This window comes from Mixophyes fleayi, chromosome 4 (assembly GCF_038048845.1).
Source record: "Mixophyes fleayi isolate aMixFle1 chromosome 4, aMixFle1.hap1, whole genome shotgun sequence".
In the NCBI taxonomy this organism is placed as follows: Eukaryota; Metazoa; Chordata; class Amphibia; order Anura; family Limnodynastidae; genus Mixophyes; species Mixophyes fleayi.
In genome coordinates this window covers 9,672,953-9,685,967 of record NC_134405.1, presented here as the reverse complement: position 1 = coordinate 9,685,967, position 13,015 = coordinate 9,672,953, and the positions used below count along the sequence as shown (strand labels likewise).

At 36.6% G+C, this 13,015-nt stretch overlaps 1 protein-coding gene across 1 annotated transcript; it reads left to right on the top strand.

Annotated features, from left to right (window-relative positions):
* The first annotated feature begins 10,607 nt into the window (after positions 1 to 10,607).
* On the top strand, positions 10,608 to 11,258 carry LOC142150355 (uncharacterized). Its single transcript, XM_075205552.1, has one exon. It carries the CDS (start codon positions 10,608 to 10,610, stop codon positions 11,256 to 11,258), a length of 651 nt encoding a protein of 216 aa, XP_075061653.1.
* The last annotated feature ends 1,757 nt before the right edge of the window (positions 11,259 to 13,015 follow it).

Here is a 13,015-nt window from a genome sequence, read left to right as displayed (position 1 = left end):
GCTCCAGCTACAGGACTAGTTTAAGTCCTGATTACTAGTGATGAAAGTCTCATATGCATGATATAACATGTGTTTGTAATCAGGAGGAACTGTAAAAATGTATTTTATGTTCAGTAGACATTAAAAACATATAATAAATGAATTTCATTTGGGGAAAAAAATAAAAATACACTTTTTTAAAAACATTTTTATCATTAATGCCTATATTATTAACAGGTGACATAAATTGAATAGGTCTTTCAGATTGTTTAAATGTTGAACTCTGGAATCTGCAGAACTAATTACTGGGTGTTTTACATTAAAGCGCATATTGCTCTCAGCTTGCATGACTTGATGAATCAGGCACAGGGTCTTACTGACAATCAGCAATTGCTGAGTAAAAGAAAACATACCTAGTATTCCCTGCTAGCTGCTGTCTTTCCTTGTCTCCTGTCATCCAGAGGGACAACAACTCACAGTGTAAGTGTGGCTAATGAAGTAAACTTAACACACATCTATCCATTATATATATTGTCGAAGTCAGCAAATTGGATAAAGCCCTTTCAATTAATGTCGAGCAAACTTGGTTGTCTTTGTCTGAAAAGATGCGTACGGTACGCTACGGCGTACATGGGCACGCTACGGCGTGGAAGGGCGTACGCAGCTACTACACGTGGCAGCAACAGTAATTGGTCTTTTACCATACATTCGCACAAACACGCATACTTGTAAAATAGTACACATTAATGGTAGTTGCAACACATAGTCAGTAATGTCGGAATATTGTAGTATTTATGTTATATATTATATGTTATATGCACATTAGTGAAATATATGGAACAGGTTGAAGGAATCATATCATATGTGGTATCATAATAAACCTTTTAACATTTTTTACTGTTTGGTTCACTCTGCGAAGGAATCGCAGAGTGCATACACGAGTTATGAATGATAGGGAATTATGAACTACTTAAGACTAAGGAATCTTGGCGGGAAGAGCAGAGTATACCCCCTGGAGAGATGACCCCCTCCTTTGGATTCTTTAGTATGAAGAAGCCAATGATGACGACCCCTGAGACCTTCCTGAAACCTGGACCAATAGAAGCAAGCTATACCATCTCCATTGTATTACTGTAATTCTGTGTGCATATAAGCAGCAGCTTCTCATCCAGTGTTCAGACATATTGTCCCCAGACTTCAGGATTGAATGACTGCACTGGATCCAGAGCGCCTGCGATAAGTAACGGCTGTATTTATTATCACTTCGCTTGAACATATTATACTACCTTTTGCGAATAAATCTTTGTGCGTTGGAAACACAAATCGAGACTCGGCAATCGTTATTGGTTAGCGACAATACGTACATAAAATATATATTAATATATATATATATATATATATATATATATATATATATATATATATATATATATACATATCCATCAGCTCCAATACCGTCAGACCACCTCCAGGGCATCGCATAAAATTACTGTCCTACTTGAGCTGCATTATTTGCATGAAAAAATTTTAAATAAATAATAACTATTCTGTACCCACCACTCCCATATAGCAATGCCCATTATGGACAACCTTCCCATAGATCATTCCCATTTTATGGACACATTATGGCGGATTTTCTTATAATTTCATTTCATTAACGTCCCACAACAATACTGAATGCGGTTGGATTAATCACTGCTTCTAATTTGATCTTTAGCTCTCGATATTGAAGCCTCCATCACAGACTTATTTCATTTTAATACTTCTGACGACATTCCTCATCTTCATCATCATTGTTTATATATAGTTCACCACAGATTCCATAACGCTGGACAATCAGCTTACAAATATAACACACATATTACAGATATGACAAACATGAATATAATAAACATATTAACATATACATAAATACAATTAAGTATAACAACATGTACATGGATACTCATGAGCTGGCATAAGGCTAGTATGGATACAAGTATGAGTTATATGTGTGTGAGTGAACAAACAACAGAAGACTTTGCCATATCAGAGTCATATGAGACTGACAGACATGAGGTTTACGGAATAGAGGACTCTGCCCATGATAGCTTACATTCTAGAGAGAGGGAGTAATAAGAGACAGTCGATGCAGATAGGACATGAGTGGATGAGGTCGACAGAGGAAATAGTTGGAGTGGACATGATGGTCTAGGAGGGAGTATAGTAGACAAGCTTGAAGAGATGCGTTTTGAAAGGAATTTCATTGGTTGGAAGCAGATTGGGAGAAGTCTTAGAGATGGGAGTGGAAAAAGGTTTAAAGAGCGGGAGAGAGGGGAAGATCAGAAGTAGAGCACTGTGGTTGAGCTGAGGTCTATCTCTTGATGTGGTCAGAGATGTTTGGAGGGGAAGAGTTTATCATGACAATCGGTTCTTACCACCAGAGATACTCTTAAAAATTGCACAAAGCTACATTTGAGGTCTCTCACAAGGACAGCATCAATGCCCTAGAACAATTTCAACCTTAAAAATGTCAAATTTAGGGAACCAAATTGGATCACTGTTCATCCAGTCCTTTTCCTGACCTATTTTTAACAAACGTTAACATTAAAAATACACAGTAGCACTTCTATGATAAAGCAGTCCAAGCTTACTCCTTGTGAGTCAACAAGCTTAGATAACAGAACGTTGCAGAAACTTCGATTCATCAAATTCCAACAAGGCATATTTACTGACCTCATAAAATAATCTTTGAATTTTGAGACTTTTAATCGTCGCTGTACAATTTACCTGTAATATGGATATTAGTAGTCACCTTGGCTTTATATGTCTTATATAAAAGTATTATGCTTCCATTGTGCCACAATCCTCTAGCTGCACCCTCTAGTGGTCACTCACATTTATGTCATAATGACACTCTTCACATTATATGAGGGTTGTCAGCTACTTTTGGTTGCTTTCATATGCTTCACTTATGGGTTCTTCGCTCTGTTAGATTTGCCATTTATGCCCTTTCATGGCCACTCTGGTTCTAAAATTATTATCCTTTATTTATAAGGCATCACAGGAGTTCTGTAGTGTTGCTACATTTGGACTATGTTTGGATGAGGGGGATAGAAAAGCAAATTATTTGAATACACAAATATGATGGTGCTGGCAGCAAAATACTGCAAGGCAGTGCTCTTGGGTAAGCTATTACTATTTTAGCTCTCCCTCTGTGTAGTACATGATGTTTTCATTGCAAACCATATAAAAATCAAGATATATAACATGTACACCAACATTTGCACATAAAAACATCTAGCACCATTGTTTCTCCCCCAAACAGACTACACGCACCTGCTTGTTCTTCAGGGACAGAATCCCTCACAGAAGGTGGAGGAGTAGACCTTGGATTCGGAGCGGAGTCTCTTACAGGCGAATCTGGATGTATTAGATAAAGCATATAATGTATTTGCAGCAATAATCATTTGAAATATATACAGTATATTTGAAAAATGTTTTTGGAAAAAACAAATAAATTTTTATAAAAAGTCATGTGTACTTGCATATCTGTTAGAGTACAAATTGCAAATAACTCACCAGCTGGTTGGCCAAATGAAGGTGCATCTGTATCCTGCACATTGACCCCTCTACAATTTCCCGGGGCAGTATCTCCTGAAGCTTCTCCTCATATGTAGTGTATTCCACACAAAGTGGGGGTCCACCACTTGCTCGTCTTGCAGACTTTCTTTCCTCAGCCATTTTTTCTTTAAGTCTCCTCTTTATATCTGAAAATCTTTTGCAGCAGTGAGCCACTGACCGTTTTAATGGCCGCACCGCGTTCACGGCCTCGCACGGGCTGCCAGGTTCCCTAAAATTATTTAATAGCAGGGAACAATATTGTGCACTAACAGACAATTCTAGTCATGAGAAAATCTCACATTCCTACATGACTTGGTCTTCCTGCTCTTTCCTGCCTCCTCTAACCCTTCCTCACCTTCCTCTGTCCCCTCCAGCTCCATCTTCCTCTCCTCTTCCTCTGCCCTCCTCCTATCTCTGGCCATAATGTCCAGTAATATACAAAAAACAAGTAACACAGAGTACTGACAAACACTAAGGACAAAGTAGACTAACTACTGAAACACTCACAACACACTCACACACAAGTAACAGAGACAAAGGACTAGACAAATACAATAAATACAAGACAGAAATTAAATCAGAAAATAAAGGCACAATACTGTAAAAGAACACAGGACTACTTACACTCTAATCAGAAATCGCAGCACGAGACCGCTCAAAAACAACTCTCACAATCCTAAATCCTCCAAGCTCCTATCTCTTTTCTCCTCAAAACCCTATCAAAGAAAAAGTGGCAGGCAAGTGATTTATATAGGGCTTGTAATGTCAAATCTCCTGACTTTGAAAGTAGCTAATAGTAAAAGGCCATGATACAGGTGCTTTTTTCAAAAAACCCGCCATCACACGTCACTAACAGAGAACAGCTCAGAATACCTGATAGATGACATGGTTTAGGGGCAAAGATAGTATTAAAGTAATTCTATAGTTTTCAAATAAGCAGTACATAGGCGATTGTATTGTGTTTCTAATGCACAAAGTGATTTATTTTAGCAGATGTAAAAAGTTAACAGTTCAATGTATTATTATAATATAATCAACAGTACAGTACAGCCAATACCAAAAAGATACATACATACCGCAGCGATGCGCTGCGCTAACCACGGGCACCAGTGAACAGTGATTCACCCTTGAATACTGTGATCAGTAAAGACTGAGGCTTTTGGGGGTGCAGCTATGATTATATATACAGTCAGTGTTACACAGTGAACAATAGAGATGACGTAGCTTGCTTCTATAGGTCCAGACAAGGGTGGTTTAAGGGAAAACAGGTCATAGGCTAGTTCAGGCTAAGGAATCCAAAGGTGGGGGTCGTCTCTCCAGGGGATGTGCTCCAGTTACAATGAGTTAATTAGCATTTCACATTCTGATATCAATTTGGCTATTTATTCCATAACATCAATAACTAGAGTATGCAATATGCGAACTCTTCGGCGATGGAACCGGACAGCTGCTGATGAATAGGGGATTAGTATGATATCAGACATGACACATTTCCCATAACCTGAACCTTAGATAACACTAAAGTGTACATATAATCATAGTATATAAACTAATAATAAACCAAATACTGTCTGCTCATAAATCACTTTGGAATGTAATCTATAAATATATATATGAAACTAAATGTTATAGTGCGTGTGCGTGCGTGCATATTTTACCGTGCGATCGCACCATGCCACGCGTTACGTGCCGTACGGATCGCAATCGCACGGCAAAACAATATTAACCAATATACTTTCGTTCATCCAATTATACGACTTCGACAATAGAAGAACATGAGGCTCTCTGTACTAGTGTTTTCCTTATTATTTTCTAAGTGAGCCCAGTGTTTTGCAGGAAATCCAGGTGACATAATTAATTTCTGACTTTTAGCTTTATCATGACTATAACAAATACAGGTCAGGTAAAATATAACATATACAGTGTACAGTACAACGAACTTGGGGTATATTTTCATTTTCAATGCATGAGACAGAGAAAACATCAAGTATCCATATTCAGCATTACACAAAATGACTCTGCAAATAAACTGGTTACCAAACAATAAGAATTTCCCTGTGACTGTTCAATCTGGTCTCTGTGTCTTCAATATTTCCAGTTACCCCATAGCATTTATAATTTTCACCCATGTAACATTGTTTACGACAGTGAGTAGAACGACAAAAGAATTAACAAAACCTACTTGCCCGACAGTTAATAAATGCAGACGGACCTTCATAATGACAAAAGAAGTCCCCGACAGTCTGATGAGAAAACACGACCACCAGTAATGCCGGCAGGGTGTTTTGACATCATTTAGAATGGCGCCCGAGATATCACCACTTTTAAAGCGTCAATGCCGATTGTCATGAAAGGTAAGTGTTAGGGTAATGTAATCTAATGTGCGTTTTTTTAAAAACAGACGTCCATTGGGTATGCGCACATCCATATACAACAAGGAGCGGATGTAAAGATACGTGTGTTGATGAATACGGGTCTATGTGCGCTCTGCTCTAACAGACAATACACTGCGGGATACATCCCATACATATGTGGAATATCAAGTTCCAAAATAACGCACAGAAAAAAAAGCTGTAATTGATGTGACCTGTTAATAATATAGTTATTAATGACAAAACATTACAGATTACAAATCTGCTGCCATCCTGGTAAATGACAGGAGATTTTTATCTAGAATGTCTAGGTACATTTTTCCATTCATCCTTCATTCAACCACATGTAGTATGCCAGTACCGTGTGCAGAAAAACAGCCCCACACCACGATGTTCCCACCTCCAAACTTCACCGTTGGTATGGTGTTTATGGGGTAATGTGCAGCGCCATTTCTCCGCCAATCATGGTGTGTATTACGGCATCCAAAGAGTTCAATTTTGCTCTCATCTGACCACACTATATTCTCCCAGTATTTCACAGGCTTGTCCAAATTTTGTGCAGCAAACTTTAAACCAAGCTTCAACATATTTTTTCTTCAGCAAAGGAGTCTTGCATGGTGAGCGTACATACAGACCATGGCGCTGAGTGCATTACTTATTGTTTTCTTTGAAACAATTTTTCCTGCTAATTCCAGGTCTTTCTGAAGCTCTCCGCAAGTGGTCCTTGGTTCTTGGAGAACCCTTCTGATAATTTTTTTCATTCCTCTATCAGATATCTTGCGAGGTGCACCTGGTAGAGGCTGGTTTATGATGAATGATGTTCTGTCCACTTCCGGATTATGGCCCCAATAGTGCTCACTGGAACATTCAGCAGTTTAGAGATCCATCTGTAACCAATGCAATCGGTATGTTTTGCAACAATAAGGTAGCAAATGTATTGAGAGAGCTCTTTGCTTTTACCCATCATGAGATGTTTCTTGTGTGACACCTTCGTAATGAGACACCTTTTTATAGGTCATCAGTTTTGGCTGAACCAGCTGGCAGGATTGCTTTCTAATTACTAATAGATTTCAGTTGGTGTCTTGGCTTTCCATGCCTTTTTGCACCTCCCTTTCTTCATGTCTTCAATACTTTTTCCCTGTGTCATTTTACATTATTGCAGAAATCTTAATTTATGGACATCAATGGTTTGATTTCTTTGCATGTGTGGATTGCAAGGGTTGCTGCTGACATGTGGTGTAAATTTCATTACAATAGCCCCATTAAATATATAATTACTGAGAAAAATGTTGATGTGTTCAATACTTATTTCACCCGCTGTATTTGATCATGCACCATCTAATGTCTGAGAAATACACAGACGAAACGCGTTGAGGACTAGAGATTCTATTGTGGGACTATTTATTCTTTGTTTCTTGATCAGGAGCTGACACTGTGACTTAGCTTCTATTGGATGTAACAGCTGAACCAGACAGAAGTTACCATTCGCTGATGGATGTCACAAAGAAACCCAGATCAGCATTTTATACTTGTTCTTATGTAAGTGTGATACTTATTTTCAGTGCAATAAATCTGCTGAATTTACAGTGTTACACTATGATGGTTTTTCTTTCTACCTATTCTGTGTACTGCTGAGATGTCTCAGCAGCATCTATAGAGATCACAGCTATACAAGAAGTGCCATTATCGGAGTTATCATGGGATGTTTGGAAAAATTGCTCATTATACAGATAAGTGTTAAAGATTGTTTATTTGGTACGCATTTGCCGTATTGGAAAGGATATCCTTGGGATTGCATGAACTCTCTGCTCACTGCTTACGATTTGCCATATATGTTCACATTTGCACTATATCTTTTGTGAGACTGTCACGTCCACCTATATATGATAGTGAACTTCCTTTAATATTTTCATCTATATGTATCTCTCAGTACTGTTAACACAAACAATACTACACCATTTTGGCGCCCTATCCCATACGCTTATTTTTCTCTCTCTCTTTCTCTCTCTCTCTCTCTTAATATATATATATATATATATATATATATATATATATATATATATATACACACACATATATATATATATATATAAAAAACATACATACATATATATATATATATATATATATATATATATATGTACATATATATATATATAAATATATATATATATATATATATATGATCTTTTAATGCATATTTAATATATGTTTTCAGTTTTATATATGAAATATTATTGAGCCTTTTGGCAATACTTAAAGTATTAAACATTTGTCATTCCGTTGTACAAGTGATTAGTGATCAGTTGTGATGAATACATCACATATAAATACTGAGACTGTGTCACCTGGATTCATCCTTCTGATGAACGTCCAACAGCACAGAAACGTGTCAGGTTCTTACTACAGTCTCCATAAGGATTGGTCACATTATTTTCAGAAGTAGATCTCTGCTTTCAGCATTTGAGCTGTGTCAGCTCACGGTACTTGGAGGGACATAAGATCTGAGAAATTCAATATCTATGGTGAGCCTATTTTTCCCTGTCATTTTAAGCCAAAACACTGGTAATTGAAGGGTTTTATATCTCAACATTACTCACCTTTATACTGACTGTCTCCTTATGATCTTGGATTCTATGAATGATTGACATTGCTAAGTTACCTGTTCAAGTCTGTTCTCTGAATTCTTCTGTTATTAACTTATCTGATATATTATCCTAACTGCTAATTCTAATCATTGCATACATCAATATTTGAATCATGTTCCTAGGGTGCTATCACCTGCTTTTTAACAAGTGAAAAGGAGTTCTGTAAAATTAATTTGATTGTTTTAAATTAGGTTCTGTGATTTCTATCATTCTGACTGAATTTAGATGTTATGCCATAACAAATTAATTTACTTATATATTTTGTGATGGTTTATTCTTAGCAATTCATTTTAGTTATGTTAGTGTTACAGTTGATATTCAGAACATACCTTTCTGCTCTCACTCCCTGTCTCGATAATAGGTGATTCCTAAACAATAGGTCCATTTGTTGACATAACAGGTTGTCAGAGACTGTGCTGATCTAATTAGAATGTGAGATGTTGCCACCTGCCAAGGTCTAATTAGAATTTTCCTTTGTTGTAAGTGGGAATGTTTATACCTCATTTACATATCAATGAGATAAACACGAGAGACCTGGAGACAAACAGTCTGAGAATATATTCTGGTCATCCCGGGAACTATTGAAGAGAGATGGGGAGGAATGACTATAAATAGACAGTATCAGCCCAGTGTTAGTGAGTTGGTGGCTGGAGAGCTGGAAGGATGGAACAGTAAGAATGATCAGGAGGGAAAGAGAGAGAAGGAGAAATCTTCAGAGTAAGGTCATTATATTATACATAAGAATATACTGACATATACACAAATATTTGGAGATATTATGTTGTAGATATAGTATTGTTATAAGTGTATTCTCCCATAATCGTATAAACTAAATTTGGTTGAACAATTAAGATTAAGGTCCAAATATTCTCATGAGCCAATAATTGTATATATGATAATGAATTTTGTGTGGCAATAATTATATCAATAAAAAAATGATATGTATGTATCATAAATACTGTATGTATTAGAATCACACAATGAAAAGTGTCAAAATCTGTGCTATGATTCTCTATCTTTTTTGTGAGTAGAACTTTTTGGAATATATTCTTTAGCCAAATAATTGAAGAAGACAACAGATATCTCAGATAAGATTTATAATTTCTTTTGGTATATGGATATTAATTAGAGCACATCATTGTTTATTTAAATTTGTTTGATAACACTACACTGTTTGGTGCTTTTGTGTGTGATGCTTTGTAGATATATCTGGAACAGGAGTCTAAGGAAAGAGCAGCCTCCTGTATGGTGTTAATTTATTTGATTTGTATTTGTCTATCACTTAATATTGGGTAATCAGTTAGTGCCACAAAGTTTATTCTTGTGAATATATATATATATATATATATATATATATATATATATAGATATGCACTCAGTGGTCACTTTATTAGATACACCTTTCTAGTACTGGGTAGGTCCCCCCTTTAGGTTGCTGCCTCATGATTTACTGACTATATATTACATTACTGCAGAGTGTCTAATTTTTAACACTTGTTCTTCTTTAGTGTACTTGTTGTGAATTTTATTCACTGGAAAAACACCTACATCTAAAGATGTAAATTGTTAAATACTAGTGAGTCTGTGGGGAGTGTATTTAGTACAGATATTCCTTCACAGTTTTCATTTAAGTATGTATGTTTCTGTATCGATGTTCACAAAAATAAAAACAATGGTCAATGCCTGATTCATAGTTGTTAGTGTAAAAAACATTTTTGTATTCTGTATCCAATATAACATTACTATTATTCCAGTAGTTTCATTAATGTAATGATTAGGCTGCTAAATGTTAACATTCTTTTTGCTTACAGGTGAATTAATGAGCTGGATTCCCTTTAATAACAGAATACATCTTGGGAAGGTCCTTGTTCTCTGAGCATCTCTGTGTTCCAAAAAATTCACCTACAAGTCATATATACTACAGTGATCAATTCTTCTTTATAGCAGCTAACTTCATTTCTAAATGGTAGAAACTCTCTACAACTAATTTGTTGTCAAACACATGATGAATCTAAAAGGAGAGAATCCCTATCTGTGCTCTGAATGTGACAAAACATTTTCATGTAAGTCAAAACTGATTACACATCAGAGGATTCACACAGGAGACAAACCATTTAATTGCTCTGAGTGTAGCAAATGTTATACCCAGAAATCAAAGCTTATTGTACATCAGAGGATTCACACAGGAGAGAAACCATTTAAATGTTCTGAGTGTAGCAAGTGTTTTACCCAGAAGTCAGTTCTTGTAAGACATCAGTTGACTCACACAGGAGAGAAACCATTTAAATGTTCTGAGTGTAGCAAGTGCTTTAATGTGAAATCAAAGCTGGTCGAACATCAGAGGATTCACACAGGAGAGAAACCATTTACATGTTCTGAGTGTAGTAAATGTTTTACTCAGAAGTCTACTCTTGTAAAACATCAGATGATTCACACAGGAGAGAAACCATTTAAATGCTCTGAATGTAGCCAGTGTTTTTTCCACAAGTCAAATCTTGTTGTACATGAGATGATCCACACAGGAGAGAAACCATTTAAATGTTCTGAGTGCAGTAAATGTTTTACTCAGAGGTCAACTCTTCTAAAACATCAGATGACTCACACAGGACAGAAACCATTTAAATGGTCTGAATGTAAAGACCACAGTGAGCGTTAGTGATTGATGAGCTCGAAAAATTAATACACTTGCCAACTAGTATATTTCTGACTCGTTTCGTCGCCTCTTTCGGGCGGTTTCATCAGAGGTTGATGAATCCACCCCCCAAAGAGACTGATCTAATGTGAGCTAATTGAATATCTTTAGTGAGTTTGGATGTCTGTATTTTGAAATTTGCCTTTAGAAAATGTCACTTGCCTATACTAGGATCTATATATTGTGTTATAAGATATGTATGACTATTTTATATTATTTAAAATTGTTATATATTAATAAAATCAATAGATTGGATTTTATACTACTTTTTTTTATTTCAAACAGTGCTCTTCTTTTATTTTTATTCTAAGTTTTGACCTTTTTAGCAGTAACAGTATCTGCATATTGTTGTAGCTGCGGTTGGTGAAGCTCCCCAAGGAAGTAAACCTGTTAGCGCCCTATTGGTTGTTTTTTATTTTTCTTCTATTTATGTTCATGCCTACACATAGTGATCTGCATATAATTTCTTTAGAGCGCTGGACTATATTTTCTTTTGTTTGCACATACACAGTGGGCTTAATTGTTCTGGCTGCACTCCTTGGTGTCATTGATCTCTAAAATGGGTCTGCTCTCTGTGGACAAAGAAGGATGGCCCCTATGGAGAGCCACAAACTACAATTGGTATCAAATATAATTCCTTCCTTCTGCATATAACTGCAAAATATACACTGCCCAGTAACGTAACATGGCGTACACTCGCAAGATTGTACGCTTCTGTTTTTAAGGAACAAGGTACGACTATTGTTTTATAAAGTTAGTTATCTAGTTAACTCCGTGCAATTCACTGTTTATGTTTGCATATTGTCTACCTAGTGGTTTCTGAAAATTAGGCAGTTGGGAGCCATAGATAATGTGGGCTTATTGTTTAATCAATGGGACTTAACAAGCTTTCCAGATTGTGTGGGTTGGAAGGCAATTTGATGATGTTCTCACTGAGCCCTATTAACTTGGGACAGATAAGAAAAGTATAGCCCCAAGTCAGCCCAGAATATATTGGCACAATAGAGTTCACTATAGGGAATATTACTACAGCATGGTATAAAACTAGGGTGCATACTGTCTGAGAGTGTGCTACTTAATTGGAAGGCTGAGCAGGAATTCTGGTTCTGTCAGTCTGTTCTTTCCATATTTGGTCTAACCGGCCATGTGAGACGATATGCCAGACTGTGAGACACAGAGCTATTCCCTATTGTGACTCAGAATAATAGACTTCGTCATTACCTCAAATCACTGTCAGGGACTGTTTGACTGTTACATCCCACTAAGTCATACAGAGCGGTTATACAGACATTTTAGCGGACATTTCCCTGTGCCTTATGTTAGCTTTAGTTGAAAACTGGAACTTTTTACTGTATTGTGTGAATTTTAAAAATAGGATGTTGCTTTTTTAAAAAAAAATAGGTCAAGGGAAAGATTGGGTGAAAAGGGATCCAATTTATTTTTCTAAATTTGACATTTCTAAGGCTGATTATTTTCTTGGTGCCTCCTTAATAAAATACCCTCAGATGTAGACTTGTCTGCTTCTCAGAGTATCTGTTGTGTCTCCTGCTGTCACATGGTCATCTCATCTTGACTATCCCAGTGCTTTCTTAAATTTAATATTTCTAGACCGAAATAATCCCCTCCCCTCCAGGACACCCTTGCCCCCCTCTCTCTTTCTGTTAATAACACTACCCTCCTTTCTGTCCCTAAAATCTGCTGCCTAGGGGGTCATCCTCGAC

Coding starts and splice junctions, on each gene's coding strand:
- LOC142150355 (XM_075205552.1), top strand. CDS start 10,608: ATGAATCTAAAAGGAGAGAATCCCTATCTGTGCTCTGAATGTGACAAA.